Below are 25,297 nucleotides of genomic sequence, written 5' to 3'. Positions count from 1 at the left end.
TTTTTCGCTCTATCTTTTCAATGAACGTAGTAGTTTAGGTCATATGAAGTTAAATCAGAATGCTATGTCTTTTTCGAAGATCAATTACTACTGTATATCTCTGTCTCGTGTCTTAGGCTTGCTTGAAGCGGAGACTTTCCTAGGAATATAGGATTGATATTTAAATATAATGATACCTAAAAAGATTGATATTTAAATAGAGAGAATTTCCATTGATGATCAAAATTGTAAAGCTGACTATTGGGTTATAAAATATTTTATATCCGTTGACGACTTGATTGTGGAAATCAGGTTTTTACTGAAAATTCCAGCCCCTTTGAGATTTTTTTTTTAGACTTTCGAATCGACTATTTTATTACGGAATAGGATGTATATACATATATATATATATATATATATATATATATATATATATATATATATATATATATATATATATATATATATATATATATATATATACTAGCTGTTGGGGTGGCGCTTCGCGCCACCCCAACACCTAGTTGGTGGGGGCGCTTCGCGCAACCCCCCAAGCCCCCCGCGCGCGGAAGTCGTTACGCGCCATATTAGTTACGCGCCATTGTAGTTGTGTCCCAATGTCCCACCTGTGAATATAGATATATATATATATATATATATATATATATATATATATATATATATATATATATATATATATATATATATATATATATATATATATATATATATATGTTTTTAACTACGTAAAACTTGCGAATATACAACATTCTTTGCTGTCCCATTGTCTGTGCATATAAATAGATTGTCAGGTTTACCAACTCTTGAACATGCAACATATAATGGTCCATGGGAAAACAATCCGTATTCAGATCTATACCTCATGATTCTAATGATTGCCCTTGAGCTTTGTTGATGGTGATTGCTAATCGACCATTCCCTGAGTCGCCATCGTCATTTATATATCCCCCTGTGCACCCCGGCGTCCCCTTTGTAGTTATGTCCCTGTGTCCCGGTCGTCGTCATTTATACTCCCTGTGTCCCGGTGCTTTGTTGATTGCTAATCGAACATTCCTTTTGTCCCGGTCGCTTTCTCTTTGAGTGTCGTCATTTATTTAGATTGTCAGGTTTACCGACTCTTGAACATGCAACATATAATTGTCCATGGGAAAAACAATCCATATTCAGATCTATACCTCATGATTCTAATGATTGCCCTTGAGATTTGTTGATGGTGATTGCTAATTGAACATTCCCTGTGTCCCGGTCGTCATTTATATTCCCAGTATTCCGGTCGTCATTTCTGTCCAGTGTTCCCCTTTTAGTTTTTTTTTTTTATTGGTTTTGACCTTTTTTTAGGTTTTTTAGTTTTTTTCTTTTTTCTTTTTAGTTTTTTTTGAAGTTTTTATCTTTTTAGTTTTTTTATTTTTATTTATATTTTTTTAGTTTTCTTTTTCTCCTTCATTTTTCAGTTTTTTTCCTTTTTTTAGTTTTTTTTCTTTTTTAGTTCTTTTAGTTTTTACCTTTTTTAGTTTTTTTCAGTTTTTTAGATGAAAATTTTTTTTAGTTTTTTTCCTTTTTTTCTTTTTAGTTTTTTATTGGTTTTTACCTTTTTTTTTAGCTTTTTTAGTTTTTTTCGTTTTTTCTTTTTACTTTTTTTTTTAGTTTTTATCTTTTTTATTTTTTTTTATTTTTTATTCTTAATTTTATTAGTTTTCTTTTTCTCTTCTATTTTTCAGTTTTTTCCTTTTTTTTAAGTTTTTTTTTTTAGTTTTTAGTTTTTTTAGTTTTTTTTCCTTTTTTCTTTTTAGTTTTTTATTGGTTTTTACCTTTTTTTTTTAGCTTTTTTAGTTTTTTCTTTTTACTTTTTTTTTAGTTTTTATCTTTTTTATTTTTTTTTATTTTATTCTTAACTTTATTAGTTTTCTTTTTCTCTTCTATTTTTCAGTTTTTTCCTTTTTTTAAGTTTTTTTTTTTAGTTTTTAGTTTTTTTAGTTTTTTGTTTTTTTTAGTTTTTTAGCTTTTTTATTTTTTTTATTAGTTTTTAGTTTTTTTGTAGTTTTTGCCTTTTTTTAGTTTTTTCAGTTTTTTTTTTAGTTTTTAGTTTTTTACCTTTTTTGTGGATTTTCACCTGATCCACAGATCCACACACAGACAACCTATTTTTATATATATATAGATATATATATATATATATATATATATATATATATATATATATATATATATATATATATATATATTCTGCATGTTTTTAATTGTTTAACGGCTTAGAATTATCCAACAGCCATATTATAGTTATTGCTACTTACAACACGTTGTATCCCCAAATGACTCAAGGCTAGCACGTAAGGTACGCTTCTTGCCTAACCTACTATTTACAGTTTCAATGTGTCGCTTCTGCCCTTGAAGCTCCCACTTCCTTTAAATCTTTCCTTATAACCTCTCGTCATCCACTCGATGTTGTTTTGATTCTTCTTTTTTTTTTCTCAATCCTGACTGTGCCCAAAAATTAAAATCGTTGTATTTCGAGAAAAAAAAAATGTCAAAGGAGAAAAATAAACCTTAATGTCTGACAACACTAGCAATATAGAATGCAAAATGAAGCCAGGGGGTATCTTTGAATCTGTTTATATTTAAATTACAAGCAAAAAAAAATCGTTAAAAGTACACGTTTAACTTAAAAATATTGTTTACGAGTCTCTTTTTCATTAACTGTTTTATTGTTGATTGCTGGATTAAGAAAGGTAATCTGAATGGTTTGATTTTATATTTTCATTTACGATCTACTAAGGTCTGCTAGTTTGAGTTAATCCGATTTTTTTTTTTTTATAGAATTTTTTGGTTAATCAGAAAATTCTATGAAATATGATAGTTCTGAAATTGGTGCCTGCTAAATCTGAGTGTTAATAAAATCTCATTGTGAGTGGGTCTTAATCCAAACCGAAAATGGAAATTGGAATTAAAATCTCCTATGAAAAAGCCGTTGTTTGTCGTTTTTTTTTTTTTTTTGTATCTTGCAAGAATCTCTTTTTTTTATATGTATTGCATATAAGGAAAACCATGCCTCCCTCCACGGATACCAATTTTCTGGAAAGAAATTTTTTGAAACTGCAACATATTAAGGAGCAGCTTATTACTTGTCCACCCCAAACAGCTAGTATATATATATATATATATATATATATATATATATATATATATATATATATATATATATATATATATATATATATATATATATATATATATATATATATATATATATATATATATATATATATATATATATATATATATGTATATACATCCTATTCCGTAATAAAATAGTCGATTCGAAAGTCTAAAAAAAAAATCTCAAAGGGGCTGGAATTTTCAGTAAAAACCTGATTTCCACAATCAAGTCGTCAACGGATATAAAATATTTTATAACCCAATAGTCAGCTTTACAATTTTGATCATCAATGGAAATTCTCTCTATTTAAATATCAATCTTTTTAGGTATCATTATATTTAAATATCAATCCTATATTCCTAGGAAAGTCTCCGCTTCAAGCAAGCCTAAGACACGAGACAGAGATATACAGTAGTAATTGATCTTCGAAAAAGACATAGCATTCTGATTTAACTTCATATGACCTAAACTACTACGTTCATTGAAAAGATAGAGCGAAAAATGTAGTGCAAACGAAACATTATTTATGGGCTGAGACAAGACACTCTGGTTTCGAAACTCTCCTCTGGCTCACTATATGACAGAAATAGAATGTTCCCAAATACCCCTAAGTATTAGACACAAAAGTTGAAAGTAGATCACTACGATTTCAGTCTCTTACAAGAATAAATAAAAAAAACTAGTTTTTTTTTTAACTGAAAGTAAGGAGCGACATTAGAGCTTAAAACGAACAGAAATTACTCCGTATGTGAAATGGGTTGTCCCCTCCACAATCCCTCGCTCTTTACGCTAAAGCTTTTACTTGTTTTGAAAAGTAGAATTGTGGCAAAGAGTCAAACTTAAGCGTAAAGAGCGAGGGATTGCGGAGGGGACAACCCGTTTCACATACGGAGTAATTTCTGTTCGTTTTAGGTTCTAATGTCGCTCCTTACTTTCAGTTAAAAAAAAAAAACTAGTTTTTTTTATTTAATTTCTGAACGTTTTTGAATTAATGCATGTTTGATTTTGGCTCTCCGTACATAAATTATTAAAATGAAATTTGCATATTAATTCTTTTTTTGGCTAAATGGCTTTCTCTTAGTTTCGATCAGACGATTTTGAGAAATAAGGGGTGGGGAAGGAGGCCTAGTTGCCCTCCAATTTTTTGGTTACTTAAAAAGGCAACTAGAACTTTTGATTTTTAACGAACGTTTTTATTAGTAAAAAATATACGTAACTTAAGAATTAACTTACGTAACAAACTTTTATATTCTTATATTTTTATTATGTACATGAGGGGGTTGGTACCCTCGTCAATATCTCGCTCTTTACACTAAATCGTAAGTTTTGTTCCAATTCTTTAAGAATGACCCCTGAATCAGAAAGGCCGTAGAATAAACAGTTGAAATTACTAAAAATACTTTAACATAAAGAGCGAGGTATTTATCTCCTCCTAAATACATCACTCTTTATGCTAAAGTATTTTTAGAACCTCTCATATACGTAGTAATCTCTGTTCGTTTTAAGTTTCAATGCTGCACCTTACTTTCAATTGAAAAAACGTTTTCATGTTTATTTTTTCATTGTTTTTTTTTTATAGTAATGCAAGAAAATCCTGCACCCTTTTCATTGAGTTTTTCTTCCCCCATGACATATTCCTCCAAGAAAAGATCCTGCCACATAGCCCCCTCCCCTCAACACCACTCCCCAAACCAAAAAAAAACCCTGAAAACGTTTATACACTTCCCAATAACCATTACTGTATGTAAACACTGGTCAAAGTTTGTAATTAACAGCCCCTCCCCCAGGGATTGTGGGGGAGTAAGTCATTCCCAAAGACATAGTTATTATGGTTTTTGACTATGCGGAACAAAATGGCTATCTCAAAATGTTGATCCGTTGACTTTGGGAAAAAAATGAGCGTGGGAGGGGGCCTAGGTGCCCTCCAATTTTTTGGTCACTTAAAAAGGGCACTAGAACTTTTCATTTCCGTTAGAATGAGCCCTCTTGCGACATTCTAGGACCACTTGGTCGATATGATGACCTCGGGGGAAAAGAAAGAAAAACCAAATAAACACGCACCCGTGATTTGTCTTCTGGCAAAAAATACGAAATTCCACATTTTTGTAGATAGGAGCTTGAAATTTTTGCTATAGGGTTCTCTGATACGCTGAATGCGATGGTGTGATTTTCGTTAAGATTCCATGACTTTTAGGGGATGTTTCCCCCTATTTTCCAAAATAAGGCAAATTTTCTCAGGCTCGTAACTTTTGATGACAAAGACTAAATTTGATGAAACTTATATATTTAAAATCAGCATGAAAATCCAATTCTTTTGATGTATCTTCTAGCATCAAAATTCCGTTTTTTAGAGTTTCGTTTACTATTGAGCCGGGTCGCTCCTTACTACAGTTCGTTACCACGAACTGTTTGACAATCCTACACACTTTCCTTTTTTTAGAGTTTTTTCCATGTATTTTTTGTTTTCATGGATTATTTTTCTGGTTAATATTACTTCTTGGTTTACATTCTAGCAGAAAATTTTAATTTAAATAAGACTAAGGATAAGACGGCAAAGGACCAGTTGAAATACCAGTTAATTCAACTAGTGATATTTAATATCCCATAGCTGCAGGCTGACTTCAACAGCTTGTAATTGCACATAAAAATTTAGCTGGCCCAAGAAATTATCTATATATGTATATATAAAAGCTATACCATACTCTTTTTCCTGTTTATGTTTCACAGCTCTTGTAAACAAAGCTGGTAATGCCAGCCCTCTTTCTTATTTCCAATGAAGTGATAGCAGAGATTCTAACAATTCTAATAAATGGAACAGCTTAAAACTGAAACATTGACGTATACTTGCCTAGACAGAAGTGTGTGCGGTAACTGAATATTTTCAATAATTGTTCTTTTAGTATTCCACTGAGATTCGACTGGATTTGCTGCCGCAAGCACAGAGGTCCTGGCATTTAACTGACAAATAATGCCAGCTTTAGCAATACTCAGTGTCTGCTGCTCCATTACCTAAAATGATATTTTTTCTCTCTTAAAACAGATCGATATAAGCTTATAAGAGTCGTTTTCAATATATAATTTTTTTGTCAGGAAAGTTTTGAGTAAAAATGAAAAACGTGTTCCACTGTCATACCTGAGAGGTATGACTGATATTTTTGTGTTCTATTTGATGTCCTGAAAAATTACACACAAAATTAAAATAACGTTAAGACCACTAAACAACTATGCCGAGCTCAACAAAAATGGAAATACTTATTCAACCTATGCAATTTTTTTTAATAATACATACATGTTTATCATGCAACAACATGTATAATTTAAACAAGTTCATCAGAAATTTATCTCCCCCTTCAATCCGAAATGGCAATAAAAAACATCGTTGCTGAGCCCACATAAAACGATCCACTTCATAGTTTCTTAACAAAATTACGAGAAAAACAAAAGGAAAACAGCAGAAAAAACACATCAAGATGGATTAATCAGCAAAAAATATAGCATTTTGTATGTTTCTAGATGTGGATGGCCCATAATGCAGTTATTATTCCTGAAAAGTAAAAGGTCATTACAACAGAGAGGAGGAGGGATTAGTAAAGAGCAAATATCAGAAATGACATGACAACAAACAACTAAGAGAGATAAAACTCCATAAAAAAACCTCAAACGAGACTGCGGCCAGTAGAGAGAAAAGACTAAAATAACGCGGATATTTCGCCTGTATCTAAACTAGGTGTCCTCAGCACAAGATAAAAAAAAAACAAGAGCTAAGAGCTCATACGGCACTTGTGACGAGGCGAGAAGAGCCAAGAGCCAAGAGATCATATGGTATGAGCTCTAAAAAAAAATTCTATGAATCAATAGATTGATTTAAAAAGGAAAATAAGAGGCTTAATGCCGGTCAGGAGAGCTAAGAGCTCATATGGCACTTCTGACGAGGCCGGAAGAACCTAGAACCAAGAGCTCATATGAGATGAGCTCTAGCGAAATTCTAAGAATCAATAGATTGATTTAAAAGGAAAATCAGAGGCTTAATGCCAGTTGGGATTTAGAATAAGAGCTCTGAGTCACGAGGTCCTTCTAAATATCAAAATTCATTCAGATCCGATCACCCACTCGTAAGTTATAAATACCTAATTTTTTCTAATTTTTCCTCTCCCTTTAGCCCCCCAGATGATTGAATCTGGGAAAACTACTTTATCAAGTCAAATTGTGCAGCTCCCTGACACGCCTACAAATTTTTATCGTCAAAGCACGTCCAGAAGCACCAAACTCGCCAAACCACTGAACCCCTCCCCCAGCTCCTCCAAAGAGAGCGAATCCAGTACGATTCTGTCAATCACGTATCAAGGACATTTGTTTAATCTATCCACCAAGCTTCATCCCGATTCCTCCACTACAAGTGTTTTTCCAAGATTTCCCCCTCCAACTCTCCCCAATGTCAAAAGATCTGGTCGGGATTTGAAATAAGAGCTCTAAGACATGATTTCCTTCTAAAAATCAAATTTCATTAAGATCCGATCATCTATTCGTAAGATAAAAATACCCAAATTTTCACGTTTTCCAAGAATTCCGGTTTTCCCTCCAACTCCCCCCAATGTCACAAGATCTAGTAGAAATTTAAAATTAGAACTTTAAAGCACAAGATCCTTCTAAATATCAAATTTCATTAAGATCTGGTCACCCTTTCGTAAGTTACAAATACCTCAATTTTCAATATTATCCCCCCCCCCCCCAATTCCACCAAAGAGAGCAGATCTGGTCCGGTTATGTCAGTCACGTATCTTAGACAGGCTTCTATTCTTCCTATCCAGTTTCATCCTGATCTCACCGCTTTAAGTACTTTCTAAGATTTTCGGTCCCATCCAACTGCCCCCCCCCCCAATTACGCTTGATCCGGTTGAGATTTAAAATGAGAGATCTGAGTTACGAGGTCCTTCTAAATATGAAGTTTCATGAAGATCCAATCACTCCTTCGTAAGTTAAAAATACATAATTTTTTCTTATTTTTCAGAATTAACCCCCTCCCAAAAAAGAGCGGATCCGTTCCAAATATGTAAATCATGTATGTAAGACTTCTGCTTATTTTTCCCACAAATTTTCATCCTGATCCCACCAATCTAAGCGTTTTCCATGATTATAGGTTCCCCCACCCCAAACTTCCCCCAATGTCACCAGATCCGTCAGGATTTAAAATAAGAGCTTTGAGACACGATATCCTTCTAAATATCAAATTTCATTGCGATCCGATCACCCGTTCGTAAGTTAAAAATACTTCATTTTTTCTAATTTTTCAGAATCAACCCCTCCCCCAACTACCCCAAAGAGAGCAGATCCGTTCCGTTTATGTCAATCATGTATCTAGGACTTGTGTTTATTTTTCCCACCAAGTTTAATCCCGATCTCTCCACTCTTAAGTGTTTTCCAAGTTTTAGGTTTCCCCCTCCCAAATCCCCCCTAATGACACCAGATCCGTTCAGGATTTAAAATAAGAGCTCTAAGACACAATATCCTTCTAAACATCAAATTTCATTGAGATCCGATCACCCGTTCGTAAGTTAAAAATACCTCATTTTTTCTAATTTTTCAGAACTACCCCCCCCCCCCCCCAACTACCTCAAAGAGAGCGGATCCGTTCCGATTATGTCAATCATGTATCTGGGACTTGTGCTTATTTTTCCCGTCAAGTTTCATCCCGATCCCTCCACTCTTAGTGTTTTCCAAGATTTTAGGTTTCCCCCCTCCAACTCCCCCCAATGTCATCAGATCCGGTCGGGATTTAAAATAAGAGCTCTGAGACACAATATCATTCCAAACATTAAATTTCATTAGGATCCCATCACCCCCTCATAAGTTAAATATACTTCATTTTTTCTATTTTATCCGAATTAACCGGCCCCCCACTCCCCCCCCAGATGGTCAAATCGGGAAAAAGACTATTTCTAATTTAATCTGGTCCGGTCCCTGATACGCTTGCCAAATTTCATCGTCCTAGCTTACCTGGAAGTACCTAAAGTAGCAAAACCGGGACCGACAGACATACCGACAGAATTTGCGATTGCTATATGTCACTTGGTTAATACCAAGTGCCATAAAAACACTAAACTAAAAACAAATAAAACCACCACCAATAATAATAAATACAATTGTCACTACTGATCAGTATTGAACTAGCTCTCAAAGGGACTACACCTGTTTGAACTTTTGAATTGTTTGAAGTTGATTCTTTAAGGATGAATTAGTTCAGTGACTACAGAAATTGTGCAATCTGGTACTTGAATTTATCACCCAATCAGATTTTTGGCGTTTTAAATTGAGAAAATTAGATACGATAGCCAAGTGTGGTATGTAGAGAAAATTGGATATAATTTGCCTGGGCGTTAATTACACTGTTTAGCGTTGAGAAGCATTAGCAGTTGGGCCGACCTCGCAGAGTTTGGACTTACTGCTCACTTGGATACATTAGTGAGGCTCGGTCCTCACAGAGAGATAAGTTTCTTTCACTTTATAATCTTTCATGTATAAGGCATGAATCCTGCGAACATTAAAATCGGTGGTTTATTCCTAGCCAAATTTGCGGACTATCCCCTCTGGCCAGTTCGAATCCTAGAGGTAATGACGACAAATACAGGAGACTGCAAATTTGTTGTTTTTGCTACGGCAAAAACAGTCGCTAATCTTCTTAGTTTTAATGATAATAAGAAGGAAGCATCAACAAAGAAAACGAAGGGTGTAAATCATGCGTTTGATGAGCTAAAAAATCATCCTGATGTTTACCGGCAGTTTCTAAAGAAAGGCAATATTCGGTAACGGATAGCCAGCTTTCGAATCCCACCGCTAATCTCCGTAGCCTAGTGGCCGCTATAGAGAATGAACTTGCGGCTACAAAGCAAAATCTAGCCGAAGAAAAAAATTGATGAAAAGCTTAAACTACAGCTAATATTCATGCTAGATTTCCGGTTGAAACCATGGTTTCTGAAATTTATGATGCAGTACACATTGAGTTTCAGCCCATATTGGAATTGATCGAAAAACATCTGAAAACCTACATGCATATGATTGAATTACTACAAAACCGTATTAATCAGCTTAAGCTGAAACTAGATGACATAGAGCAGGAAGGGAGAAATGATTCCCTGCTATTCAACGGTGTCAAACAGATTTCTTCACAAAGTGTTGGTGATGCTATAAAACACGTATTGTTTGTAAAGATGGGCCTAACTAATATTGCGGTTTCAGACATAGTTAGTGTTAAGCAAATGATATTTGTTTCGAATGAAGGTAGAGGACCAATGGATATAAATACAAATTGGGAAAACGATCTTAAGATAGTAGACCTACAAGGGAATCAAATGATTAAAAAATCGAGCAAGGAGATAAGAAAACGAGAAACATGAAAATTTTTAGAAAGATGATAAAGTAGTTTATGGTTAGAAGTTTTATCTTAAGCTAAATTTACCAGCTAGATATTTGACTTTGTGAATGCAGCTCAGGGCTTATAGCCCTCCAACTAACGCTAAATATAACAGATATTCAAAAGAAAGATGTTCCAATGAAGACAAATACACTTGCCCGCTTTACAGATTTAAAGAGGACTATCTGGTGCATTGCTTGTGGCGGTACCAGGAGTCTCTACGATAAGGGAAGGGACATTTGGAAAAAATGAGCTGATACCTCAGGTGTCTTAAATAGTAACTCGCCTCAATTTATTTGTAGAATAGCAAGGTATCTGGAAATTTTGTTCACTAAAAAAAAATCACAGGATTAAATAAATGTAGTGTTTGGTTTAAGTGTTTTTTGTTTTCTTTTTACGATGGCTGGGGTAAGCTTATTTATTTAGCTTTTTATCTGGTATGCAATACATGACTGTATTTCCAAGTATTAAGTACTAGTATTAGGCAAATGTAGCGTTACATTCAAGTGCTTTATGATGATCGCTAATTTAGGTTTATGTTATTTGTACCTTTTTGTGGTCATGACCAAATGTTTGGCTTTAAAATACACTTATCTATACCACTTAAACCGAGACTATTCTGTTTGGTTAAGTTCTAATGCTGCTTTTTCTTATATTTTGAAAGAATTCATTATGTTTTTTTTACTATTTTGTTTCGATCTGACACTAATTGAGGGGCTTCAGGCTATTTTCAAAATTTCTTTAAATTTATTTTCAAAATGGCATTTTACTGTTAATACTACTTTAGATAATAGTTACCATTCCTGAATCAGCAAGAAATGAGAATTTGTTCTCACTTGTCATTTTTTAAACTCGTTTTTTAAATTTTTGGTTACTTTTACTAGGTTGCAGCTCCCGCTGCAACCATAATTCAAAAGTTCTCTTCTTCCTCAATATTTCCTTCATTACCTGTCATTTAGTCACTTAGTTTATAGGGTCCATAGGAATCCAGAGTCTTTTGAAGCCAAGTTATTCGCAAACAATAAAGCACGATGAACGTAAGCCCTAAGAATATTAAGCATGTCTTCTGTCAGATAAGACTAATCTTATGAAACAATATGATTCCTTAAGGCCGTGATTAAGTGAACTTGAAAACATAGAGCTTCAAAATTGAAGTAAGGTTAGCCTTCTGTCTTTTAATTCTCTAGAGACCGTTGGTTGTCAAAACTTCAAATAGCACCAATTATCAAGTCTTATCAAAGGTTTTGATTGACAGCTTCCTTTGGTGAGATGTTTCAGCCGAGAAATAGTAATATATTTGGCTGGGTAAAAATAAGATTTTATTATTTAAAGTAAAATAAAAATTTTAAGATTTAAAATTTTTTAAAATTTTTTTAATTTTTTACTTAAAATTTAAGTAAAAATAAATTTTATTAGTTAAAGATATACACAACTTACAAATTAGCTTACGTAAAGAAACTTCTGTATTCTCATATTTTTATTGCATATATGAGATGTTTCACCCCCTCGTCAGTACCTCACTCTTCACGCTAAAGCTTAAAATTTGTCACAATTTCTTAAGAATGACCCCTGAATAACAAAAGCCGTAGAATAAATAGTTGGAATTTCTAAAAATACTTTAACGTATAGAGCGAGGTATTAGGAGGTGAGCCCCTCATATGCGTAATAATTTCTGTTCCTTTCAACAGAAATTATTATGGAATATTTACAGGAATTAATATTTACAAGAAAATAATAACAGGAATATTCTGTTCCTTTCAGTTGGAAAACTTTGCCATATTTATTTTTTCATTGTTTTTTTAAATAATGCTAGAAAATCCTGCGCTCCCTTCATGGAAATTCTCTTCCCCCATGACAAATTCCTCCGTGAAAAGTTCCCCCAACATATCCCCCTCTTCTCAACCCCTGCCCCCAACCAAATGAAAACGCCCCAGAAAACGTCTGTACACTTCCCAATAACCATTACTATATGTAAGCACTGGTCAGTGTTAGTAACTTGTAGCCCCTCCCACGGGGACTGTGGGGGAGTAGGTCATCCCAAACGGCATAGTTGTAAGGATTTTCGACTACGCTGAATAAAATGGCTATCTCAGAATTTTGATCCGGTGACTGAAAATAATTGGCGTGCGACGGGGGCCTAGGCACCCTCCGATGTTTTTGGTCACTTAAAAAAGGCACTAGAACTTTTCATTTCCGTTAGAATGAACCCTATCGCAACATTCTAAGACCACTGGGTCGATACGATCACCCCTGAAGAAAAAACAACAAAAAAAACAAACAAAGAAACACGCATCCGTGATCTGCCTTCTGACAAATAATACAAAATTCCACATTTTTAAACAGTTCGTAGTAACGAACTGTAGTAAGGAGCGACTAGGCTCAATAGTAACCAAAACTCTAAAAAAAATATGGAATTTTGATACCAATAGTTATATCAAAAGAATGGCATTTTAATGCTGATTTAAATATATAAGTTACATCAAGAATAGTCTTACCCATCAAAAATTACGAGCCTGAAAATATTTGCCTCATTTTAGAAAATAGGGGGAAACACCCCCTAAAAGTCATACGATCTTAACGAAAATCACACCATCAGATTTAGCGTATCAGAGAACCTTGTTGTAGAAGTTTCAAGCCCCAATCTATAAAAATGTGGAATTTCGCATTTTGTGCCAGAAGACAAATCACGGATGCGTGTTTATTTGTTTTTTTTTCCCAGGGGTGATGGGAAATTAGAGGGCACCTAGGCCCCCTCCCACGGTCATTTTTACCCAAAGTTACCGGATCAAAATTCTGAGATAGCCATTTTATTCACCATAGTCGAAAAACCCAATAACTATGTCTTTGGGGACGACTTACTCCCCCGCAGTCCCCGTTGGAGGGGCTGCAAGTTACAATCTTTGACCTGTGTGTACATATAGTAATGGTTACTAAGAAATGTACAGACATTTTCAGGGGGATTTTTTTTGGTTTGGGGGGGATATTTGAGGGGAGAGGGTAGGATTTTTCCATGAGGAGCTTCTCATGGGGGAAGAGACTTTCAATGGAGGGGGCGCAGGATTTTCTTGCATTATTTAAAAACAAAAACAATGAAAAGTTTTTTTTTCCTACTGAAAGTGAGAAGCAGCATTAAAACTTAAAACGAACAGAAATTATTTCGCATATGAGGGGTCTACCTCCTCGTAATACCTCGCTCTTTACGCTAAAGCATTTTTAGTAATTTCAACTATTTATTCTACGGTCTTTGTGATTCAGGGGTCATTCTTAAAGGAATTGGGACAAAATTTAAGCTTTAGTATCAAGAGCGAGGTATCAACGAGGGGTGAGCCCCCTCATATACGCAATAAAAATATACGAATATTGAAGTTCGCTACGTAATTTAATTCGTAAGTTACGTATATTTTTTACTTACGAAGACGTTCGTAAAAATAATAAGTAAATGTTGCCTTTTTAAGTAATCAAAAATAGGAGGGCAACTAGGCCTCCTCCCTCGCTCCTTTTTTCTCAATATCTTCCGATGAAAACTGTGAAAAAGCCATTTAGCCTCAAAAAATTAATATGCAAATTTCGTTTTAATTATTTATATGTGGAGAGCCAAGATCAAACCATGCATTAATTCAAAGACACTTTAGCGTAAAGAGCGAGGTATTAGGAGGAGGTGAGCCCCTCATATGCGTAATAATTTCTGTTCCTTTTAAGTTTTAATGCTGCTCCTTACTTTCAGTTGAAAAAACTTTGTCATATTTATTTTTTCATTGTTTTTTTAAATAATACTAGAAAATCTTGCGCTCCCTTCATGGAAATTTTCTTCCCCATGACAAATTCCTCCAGGAATAGTTCCCCACAGTAGGATTCTATGACTTTTAGGGGTTGTTTCCCCCTATTTTCTAAAATAAAGCAGGTTTTCTCAGGCTCGTAACTTTTGATGGGTAAGACGAAACTTGATGAAGCTTATATATTTGAAATCAGCATGAAAATGCAATTCTTTTGATGTAGCTATTGGTATCAAAATTCCATTTTTTAGAGTTTTGGTTACTATTAAGCCGGGTCGCTCTTTACTACAGTTCGTTACCACGAACTGTTTGATAAAGTTGGAGGACAAGCAATATAAACAAAGGTATTTTATTTCAAATTATAATAAAATTAAGTATATAAATACAAAGAAGGATAGAATGTCAGGAAAATGAATTTTCTTGTTACCGGTACTAGACCATTAATCTTATAAGTACGGCTCTCGTATTGGAAGCCCCCGTGGAACTCTGGGATCGACAAGCTCTGGGATCAAAGCATCCATGAAGAATCCTTTTAGCTTGGAAAAAATCTTTTCGGTCCAAAAGTCTGGATCGCGGTCTATCTTTTCAATGTAGAAGTCTTTCTGGGTAAAAATCATGAAAAAGTAAGTATCTAGCTGAGCACATTCAAGCTGACATTGTACTTGGTAAAAGTAGTCGTGGCCTCGTTTGAGGTTGACCAGTCCATTCTTTCCAACTTCCATGCAACAGTCTGCCTTAGCCTCTTTTCGGTTCTTTATCCACTCTCCTATCTCCATATTTTTCGCAGTTTCTGGACACTTTATTTCCAAAAGTGCTCTTTTTCCGCACGGCATAATTACTAAGTAATCTGGACTGGCACCAATGAAGCCATGCTCATAGTGCACAAAAAACCGCATCGCTCCACTTTAAATCTGGTCGATTCTTCAAACTTTTTTGCTGCTACTGGTTCAAATGTATGCACGTAAATCATTGCTTTAGTCACTTTGGTGCATAAAGAAGTTTTTGCACCAAGGGGGTTACAATCTTTGTCCTTCGCTTGGCTTTAGTTCCGGCCCATGAAGCCGTTATTCTGTCCCTGCGTACTGCTGACCAGCTTCCGTCGTCTTCTCCTTGTAGGCGAGTCGCAGCTTCTATTTCTTGAATTTGTTCAGTGCTGCACTCTAGCCGTTGTAAAAAAGGCACTCTTCATTATTTCGAAGTCAACAGCTGCAAGATCAGGAGTTGTTGCGTTTGGCCCATACCTCCCATCAGGTTCATTTACTTTCTTCTGCTTCAGTATTTCATTGCGACAAGTCATTGACTTTCGAGCCCTCTTCTTTAGAGCTCTTAGCCTAGATTTTCTCATTGAAAGTTTTGTCATCGCTCGAGGTGGTATCCTTCCTGTGATTTTTCTATATATATGAAGCCTTCCTAGCTCTCCTTTACTATATTTAACACCAGCAGCTGCTACTCGAGAATTATATCGACCATTTTGAGTCACGAGGAATTGCTTCCCTCCTATTAATTTTGCAACTATACTCATAAAGTACTCAGCTAAGTTGCTTGTATTATTCCCAATCAGTAGTCGCGCTCTTCTTGTTAGAGTTTCAAATGCTTGTAGGACATGGCAGAGGAATATCATAGAGGGACAATCCGTAAGAGGCACTTTGCTACCTGAGTCTTTACAGAGCCCAGGGCATTTTGTGTGATCACCACTGAAGAAATGGTGAGGAATGGCATTAAGAGCCTCTATTAATTCTTTTGCGCCTTTGCCTTCTTGGCTAATTCGGATGATCGTTGCCCGGGCGTACCCACTTAGCTTTTTAATCATTATTGGAGTTAGCCTTTTTGAGCATTCTTGGCCACCAGTCTTCCTTTTGTTATACAATCGCGATGTAAGGCATTTGCAGGCATGATTTACGCATTCCACTTTCTCAATCATCCGTCCGTATGGAACCTTAGCGATCAACTCATTATACAAGTTGGAGTCTCCATCAGCAATGAACCTCTTATATTTTAGTTTGTGCATTGTTGGAGCTAAGCGAAATGCCTCTACTATTATGTCCGCTTCCATTCCTGTTGATGGTCCATCCCAGTTCAAAAAACACTTGTGATGGGGTTTTTCCGAATTTCTGTAACGAAAGCACATAGCACAAAACTTGTTTCGAACGCCAATATGGAGCAGCTTCTTAGAGTAGTATCCAATCACCACACCACATCCAGATAAAGCTCTGTAACGAGTCCCGTAGCTTCGCGTGCACCAACTTCCATCAACAATTACAGTTGTCTGCACAAGACCCTCGTGGTCGAACCCTTCTCCAGCTCTCAAAGCTGCCTCTCTTTCTGCTTTTCCATTTTGTAATAAATATTCGGCAAGGAGTTTTTCTGTTTTCTCGCAGATTTCACGCTCGTACTTTGAAAACACTGCAGACGCTGGAATATGTAGTCCTAACGTACAAAAAAGCTCCTCAATCTGGGCATGCGTAAGTCCAGCATTTATTGCTCCCAGGACCATCTCACAATTTAAATTTTTGGTCTCTCTGTCATCTGCTTGCGGTGCATTTTTATCTTTTTTTCGTGATGGAGGAGCTTCGGTAAATACTGACTCCTCCTCTTTGCAGGATTCACATCTGAATACAAATCTACTTCGGAGTCCTTGTAGATATTCTTTTTCAAACATCATGTTTGGGACCTCCTTGATGTCTTTGCAACTAAAAAAAATAATATATATTTAATAAAATAAAATGAATGAGACTTTCCCAAAAGTTTTAGACTGAAGAACTTGCCAACATATAGACCCTTTCCCAGGATCTTATTTTTGGGGGCGGGATTTAAACAAATGTCCCGGAATCGTAAAGGCCCCGGGTCGTCATGCTTCGAAACCGATCCATCGTTCGATAAACATTTCTTCGTTTTGTTCGACATTTCAAATTGCTGAATAGTGGAAATACGCCACCGGCGCAAGGACCTTTGTTGTCACAAGTGTCGTTAATCCCAAAAACGAAAAGGATTCACAAATCAAAAACTATAAGCAATGACACGAAGTCGTCGATGCCGTTCCACTGCGAAATTTTTAGATGTTATTCATAACGAATGAAAATTGGAGGACACAAGCTTCAAAAAAATTACTCAAAAACGAAAAAATAAAAAACGGAAGGAGTTCGGAGGTGATAAGCGAACGGCTGATCAGATCTTAATGAAATTTAATATTTAGATGGATCTTATTGTTTAGAACACAGGTTTTAAATCCCGATCAGATCCAGTGACATTGGAGGGAGTTGGACGGGGAAACCAGAAATCTTGGAAAATGCTTAGAGTGGAGAGATCGGGATGAAACTTGATGGGAAGAAAAAGCACAAGTTATAGATACATGATTGACATAATTGGAACGGATCCGTTGTCTTTGGGGGAGCTGCGGGTTGTTAATTTGGAAAAAATAGAAAAATTGAGGTATTTTTATCTTACGAGTGGGTGATCGGATCTTAATGGATTTTGACATTTAGAAGGACCTTGTGACTCGGAGCTCTTATTTTTAGTCCTGGCCGGCATTAAGCCTCTGATTTTCCTTTTAAAGCGATCTGTTGATTCTTAAAATTTTGCTACAGCTCATGCCATATGAGCTCTTGGCTCTTCCGACCTCGTCACAAGTGCTACATGAGCCCTTAGCTCTTGTTATTTTGTCACAATCGACCATTATAATAAAAGTATTGTTTTTCACTATTATTATTCTGTAATGTTTTTACTGTTGTAAATCGTCAGTATATCTACTTTTTTTCTGCTTATTAAGTACATATTATGGTATATCAAACAAAAAACTTCTTATCTTTCCTGCAAATACAGTCTCTTGGTCCTGATTTATTTGACCTAATTAATAAAATAATTATTTGACCATTTCTCTAAAAAAACGTCTCCCTCTCTTCCTTTTTGGGCTAGAACATTTGTATCCAAACTTGACATGCTGCATCGTCTAAGGCATAATTGGTTCAGTTTTCTAAAATAATTACTAAATTTTGAATCTTTGAAAATAATAATAAGTTTTGATAATAAATTTTGAATCTTTGAAAACTTTATCAAGACCCAGAAGAAAAATCTTTCTTGGATTTTTAAAAACATTTTAAATGAAAACGCATAAGAATTCGGCTTAATAAATAGAGTATAAAATACCTGTGCTCACCTGTGCTTCCAAACTTTAATTTCCAGATCGCGCATGAAAAATGCAGGATCAAAAATCCGTCGGCAATCCTTCAATTCGTCGCAATCCAAGTTTCTACCACCAGTCACGATCCGGTAGGGCAACGGGGAAGAAGCTAGGGGGTTCTGCTCCATCTCAAGGTTTGTCGCTTGACCTAAATCTCTTGACTTGTCTAGTTCTTCGGCGTACCGCATTATTAGGTATTTTGGATATTTGCATCTACCAAGCTCTAAATACTTTTTACAAAGGCGCTGTCTATGTGTGGTAACACTTTTGAGATGCATACCTCGCTTTGATTTAATTTTCCCCATGATTTCGGCTTTGTGTGCACAACTTTACTGAAGGTTCCTGACTATTTCTCATTTCTAGGTTACTTCATTGCATTGAAATAATTTATGAAAATTTCACACTATTAACAAGCAGCTGATTATATCAGCTTGTCATTTTGGTCTCTAGGGGCTATTATCGGCGATCTGAAACGATTCTTTGTGGTAACCGACTTGTAAAAATTTCAGGTAGCTGAAAATATTCTAGGGGACTGTTAGAAAACAGGAAAATACATCGAAATTTGGTTCCAATCATCTTACAGGTTATTGTCTTCTGCTCATGATAGTACCGATTTTGTTCCAAAAGCAATATCCTTCATAGAGTACACTTGTGAAAAAGACCTAGACATTTTCTAAGATTTCTAAGCAATTAGAGGAAATAGAGCAAAATCCTTTCAAACATTTTGTAGCATCTTCAAGAAGCTATGGCCTGATATTAAAAGCGGCATCTTCCGCCAATCAATACTTGAGTACTTTTTAAATATAAATTTTCAATTTAACATGGGATTTTCGAGTTCCATCAGTTCACTTAATCACCGCCTTAACGAAGAAAGAAAACTAAAAAACTAGGGATCTGTATCACTTTTAATGTTTTCCAGAATCCCTAATTTTGCTTCCTAGTTATATTGTAAAAAAAAGTTGATTACTTTCCCGTTAAAAAGGACTAGACAAGGTAATTATATCATCAAAAAGAAAAGCCAAACAAGATCCAAATGAGATTATTCAAATATGTGTAGAGGAGCGTCGATGACAAGAATTAATGTTAAGGAATCCAGTTAGTTAGATTAATTGATAATAACCACGACACGTGTAAGTTTTCATTCTGGAACCAAGCATCATAGTAAAACTAACAACAGTTAGGATTTGCTCTCATGGTAAGGTTAGATTTTAATCTAATTTTTGCATTTTTTTTTGCTTTTTTCGAGGCTGATTCCTTTCTTGTCCAGTCATCTCTGGTATCAACAGACCCGATGTAATAAATTTTTAAATTATATTGTCAAAATTATTAAAAAAGAAAGGATAAAGTTACATAGCTTCTTGTTTACATCCAATTATTTTTGTTACATTTGAACGTTGTTGCGTTGGAATATAAATTTTACTATTTTTAACCCTAATGCTCGTTCACCCAAGGGCGTATCCAAGATTTTTGTTCGGGGAGGGAGGTGGTTAACAAAAAACTTTGAAAAAATGTCAAAAAATAAAAAAAAATGTTTATATGCATTTGTTGCGTTATTAAGAGTAGGACAAAAACATCGAAGGGGGTTCAAATCCGGTAGCCCTCCCCCCCGATATGTCCTTGCGTTCAGCCATAGCATTTCTGTCTTTTTTTATTAATGCACGTAATGTAAGTGAATTGTCAGATAAGTAAGCTTTCCGTTTCATCTCATATAATAATTTAGAAGTCCTATATAATCTGACCTGGCTTAAATTTACCCAGACAACGCTACCAGGCTATATTAGGATACAAAGAACGTTATAGACTATATGGAAGCAGCATAATACCAGACAAGTGGGCTTATTTTATTATCTCAAATAAGCATAATTGTTACAGCTTACATTTACCTAGGAAACAATAGTATACAAAGACTTAGTAGCCGAGATAAAACGAACCAATTAAATTGAAAATGAAAGTGACCATTATAGGTTTTCGATTTTGACATGGATAAGGTCATCAATACCTACCAGACCTTTGAAAATCCAAAACCTGTACTAGCTAAAATTGTTAGAAGAAAAAGTTTTTGTCTCACCACGTGAACAATTAAAAGAAGAAAATGTTCAGCAATATGTCTTTCATAATGACAAAAGACAAACCGAGGCAAAAGTTAAAGGTCCAATAAAAAACGTATTATACGAAGACACTACTTCCAATTTAAGATCCACGTGGACATCATGACCTCAAGGAAAGGCTCCAATTGTCTGCGTTTAGTAGACAAGCGACAGTGAGAATCCTTATATAGGAGCCTGCTACGCATTGGGACCCGGCACTATATATATATATATATATATATATATATATATATATATATATATATATATATATATATATATATATATATATATATATATATATATATATATATATATATATATATATATATATATATATATATATATATATATATATATTGAAAAAGTTGACAATAGATTAAAGTAATTCGAAAACCTTATAACAGATATTTATAAATTTGAGGTTTATTATAAATTGTTGAGTGTTAGCATGCTTGGCACGTAAAATTTTTTCTAACAGTCAATGTTAGAATGAACACTGACAAATTGAAAAACATTGAAAAAGATAGAATGTTACCAAATCCTACAACAGAAGAAACAGCCGAGGAAGCTGCTCAAAGAGCTAATGCCAAAAGGCTTGCGGCTAAAGAACGCAAACCGCGCAATTAGATGAAGATCAACCTGAACAGCGAGAGTCAAAACGTATCAAAACTGAAAATAAATGCGATGATGAATGGGTTTGGGATTATGACTTGGATAAGGTTATCAATGCCTACCAGATTTTAGTTAAAAAAACAAAGGTTCGCCGATATGTATTTACGTCTGAAAAATAAAGAAGAAAAAGTAAACTGAAATTAAAAATGTAAAAACTGGGAATTGCATAAACATTTCAAAATATTTTGACAATAGATTAAAGTAATTCGAAAACCTTAAAACAGATACTTAAATTTTTTAGGTTTATTATAAATTGTTGAGCTTTAGCATGCTTGGCATGTGAAGATTTTTCCAACTGTCAATGTTAGAATAAACATTGAACGACAGAATTTGCGATTGCTATATGTCACTTGGTTAATACCAAGTGCCATAAAAAGGTAAAAAACTAAAAGAAAAAAAGCTAAAAAAGCTGAATATAAATAACGACCGGGACACAGGGACACAACTACAACGGGGACGCCGGGGGGCACGGGGGAGATATATAAATGACGACCGGAGCACAGGGAATGTTCGATTAGCCATCACCATCAACAAAGCTCAAGGGCAATCGTTAGAAAAATGCGGTATAGATCTGAATACGGATTGTTATCCCATGGACAATTATTATGTTGCATGTTCAAGAGTTGGTAAACCTGACAATTTATTTATATGGACAGACAATGGGACAGCAAAGAATGTTGTATATTCGCAAGTTTTACGTAGTTAAAAAAATATATATATCTATCTATATTCACAGGTGGGACACAGGGTCATAACTACAATGGTGCGTAACTAATATGGCGCGAAAAAAGCTAAAAAAAGAAAAACCTAAAAAAAACTTTTAAAAAAAGCAAAAAAATAAAAAAAAGGTAAAAAACTGAAAAGAAAAAAAAAGCTAAAAAAATAAAAAAAGCTGCAAAACTAAAAAAAAGAAAAACTAAAAAAGAAACAATATCTATATATATAAAAATAAGTTGTTTGTAGGCACGTTTGTTTGTTTGTGGGTTTGCATACGACGTCATTATAAGTATATAAGGCTTTGTATACGACGTCATTATAAGATGACACTACAGACCGGGACACCGGGACACAAATGACGACCGGGACACAGGGAATATATATATATATATATATATATATATATATATATATATATATATATATATATATATATATATATATATATTTATATATATATATGTTTTTAACTACGTAAAACTTGCGAATATACAACATTCTTTGCTGTCCCATTGTCTGTGCATATAAATAGATTGTCAGGTTTACCGACTCTTGAACATGCAACATATAATGGTCCATGGGAAAACAATCCGTATTCAGATCTATACCTCATGATTCTAATGATTGCCCTTGAGCTTTGTTGATGGTGATTGCTAATCGACGATTCCCTGTGTCGCCGTCGTCATTTATATATCCCCGTGTGCCCCCCGGTGTCCCGGTCGTCATTTATATTCCATGTGTTCCGGTCGTCATTTATGTCCCGGTGTCCCAGTCTGTGAATTCTCTTTGAGGGTCCCGGGCGTCATTGATATTCCTTGTGTCCCGGTGTCCCGGTCGTCATTCGTGTCCCGGTGTCCCAGTCTGTATATACATTCGTTTTTGAATTGGTCTTTTTTTTAGGTTTTAGTTTTCTGCCTTTTTTTTAGTTTTTTTTAGTTATACCTCATGATTCTAATGATTGCCCTTGAGCTTTGTTGATGGTGATTGCTAATCGAACATTCTCTGTGTCCCCATTCTTTTTATTTTTTTTTTGGTTTTTACATTTTTTAGTTTTTTTAGTTTTTTTTTCTTTTTTCTTTTTATTTTTTTTTATTTTTTATTTTTTAGTTTTTTTAGTTTTTTAGCTTTTTTAGTTTTTTTATTAGTTTTTAGTTTGTTTTTTTCTTTTTAGTTTTTTTGTAGTTTTTACCTTTTTTTTTAGTTTTTTTTTTTACTTATGTCCTGGTCGTCATTTATACTCCCTGTGTCCCGGTCGTCATTTGTGATGGTTTGTTGACGGTGTTTTGTTGATGGTGATTGCTAATTGAACATCCCTTGTGTCCCGGTCGCTTTCTCTTTGAGTGTCCCGGTCGTCATTTATATTCCCTATGTGCCGGTGTCCTGGTCGTCATTTGTGTCCCAATGTAATTTCGTAATTTCGTCAGTCGAAAACATGACGTCAGTCGACACAGAAACATGACGTCACCTGACACACAGACAGACAGACAGACAACTTATTTTTATATATATAGATAGGTTGTCTGTCCGTTACGCCAGATTATATCTTCTATATATATAAAAGAAAACAAACTAGAATGTAAAAACTGGAAATAGCATAAATATTTCGAAATATTTCGACAATAGATTAAAGTAATTCGAAAAAAGAAAAATGGTAAAAAACTAAAAAAAAAAAACTAAAAAGAAAAAACTAAAAAAATAAAATTAAAAATTAAAAAAATTAAAAAAAGAAAAAACCTAAAAAGAAAAAACGTAAAAAATAAAAAAGATAAAAAACTAAAAAAAAAACTAAAAAAGGTAAAAAACTAAAAAAAGAAAAAACTAAATACTGGGAATTGCACAAATATTTCAATATATTTTTGACAATAGATTAAAGTAATTCGAAAACCTTAAAACAGATACCCAAAAATTTGAGGTTTAATATAAATTGTTGGAGCTTTAGCATGCATGGCACGTAAAGATTTTTCCAAGTGTCAATGTTAGAATGAACATTGACAAATTGAAGAAAACAAATCAATAAAAAGAAGAAACTAAAAAAAGAAAAAACTAAAAAAGAAAAAAAAACTAAAGAAGAAACTGTATCTATATATATAAAAATCTATATATATATAAATAAGTTGTCTGTCTTTTATGTCTGTTACACTATGTCTGTTACGCCAGATTATATCTTATCTATATACTAGCTGTTGGGGTGGCGCTTCGCGCCCCCCCCAAGCCCCCCCGCGCGCGTAAGTCGTTACGCGCCATATTAGTTACGCGCCATTGTAGTTGTGTCCCTATGTCCCACCTGTGAATATAGATATATATATATATATATATATATATATATATATATATATATATATATATATATATATATATATATATATATATATATATATATATATATATATATATATATATATGTTTTTAACTACGTAAACTTGCGAATATACAACATTCTTTGCTGTCCCATTGTCTGTGCATATAAATAGATTGTCAGGTATACCGACTCTTGAACATGCAACATATAATGGTCCATGGGAAAACAATCCGTATTCAGATCTATACCTCATGATTCTAATGATTGCCCTTGAGCTTTGTTGATGGTGATTGCTAATCGACCATTCCCTGAGTCGCCATCGTCATTTATATATCCATCGTATTTTATATATTTTTTTCTTTTTAGTTTTTTTGTAGTTTTTACCTTTTTTTTAGTTTTTTTAGTTTTTTTTTACTTATGTCCTGGTCGTCATTTATACTCCCTGTGTCCCGGTGCTTTGTTGATTGATAATCGAACATTCCTTTTGTCCCGGTCGCTTTCTCTTTGAGTGTCGTCATTTATTTAGATTGTCAGGTTTACCGACTCTTGAACATGCAACATATAATTGTCCATGGGAAAAACAATCCATATTCAGACCTATACCTCATGATTCTAATGATTGCCCTTGAGCTTTGTTGATGGTGATTGCTAATTGAACATTCCCTGTGTCCCGGTCATCATTTATATTCCCAGTATCCCGGTCGTCATTTGTGTCCCAGTGTTCCAGTCTGTAATTTCTCTTTGAGCGTCCCGTTCGTCTTTGTTTGATGGTGAGCTTTGTTGCCCCTTGAGCTTTGTTGATGGTGATTGCTAATCGAACATTGCCTGTGTCCCCGTCGTCATTTATGTCCCCCCTGTGCCCCCGGCGTCACCGTTGTAGTTGTAGCCCTGCGTCCCGGTCGTCATTTATATTCCCTGTGTCCCGGTCGTCATCCCGGTATACATTCGTTTTTGAATTGGTATATGATGAAATAAATTTTTAATTTTTTCCCTTTTTTTCCTTTTAG

The 25,297-nt window shown here is 34.5% G+C and overlaps 1 protein-coding gene and 1 long non-coding RNA gene across 2 annotated transcripts in view; one reads left to right on the top strand and one right to left on the bottom strand.

The window, feature by feature from the left end:
* The window catches only part of LOC136042047 (DNA replication licensing factor MCM4-like), a 135,345-nt gene that overhangs the window by 50,361 nt on the left and 59,687 nt on the right, over window positions 1-25,297 (bottom strand). Inside the window, exon 5 of the mRNA XM_065726907.1 lies at window positions 6,003-6,163. Within this exon, the coding sequence (XP_065582979.1) occupies window positions 6,003-6,163 (161 nt within the window). The remainder of the gene's footprint in view (window positions 1-6,002; window positions 6,164-25,297) is intronic.
* LOC136042049 (uncharacterized) overlaps window positions 19,622-25,297 on the top strand; it is a 50,173-nt gene continuing 44,497 nt past the window's right edge. Inside the window, exon 1 of the long non-coding RNA XR_010621153.1 lies at window positions 19,622-19,707. This is a non-coding gene — a long non-coding RNA (uncharacterized LOC136042049). The remainder of the gene's footprint in view (window positions 19,708-25,297) is intronic.

This window comes from Artemia franciscana, unplaced genomic scaffold, assembly GCF_032884065.1.
Source record: "Artemia franciscana unplaced genomic scaffold, ASM3288406v1 PGA_scaffold_58, whole genome shotgun sequence".
NCBI classification, from domain to species: Eukaryota; Metazoa; Arthropoda; class Branchiopoda; order Anostraca; family Artemiidae; genus Artemia; species Artemia franciscana.
Note: the sequence above shows the minus strand (reverse complement) of the source record. Positions and strands in the feature narration are given on the sequence as shown.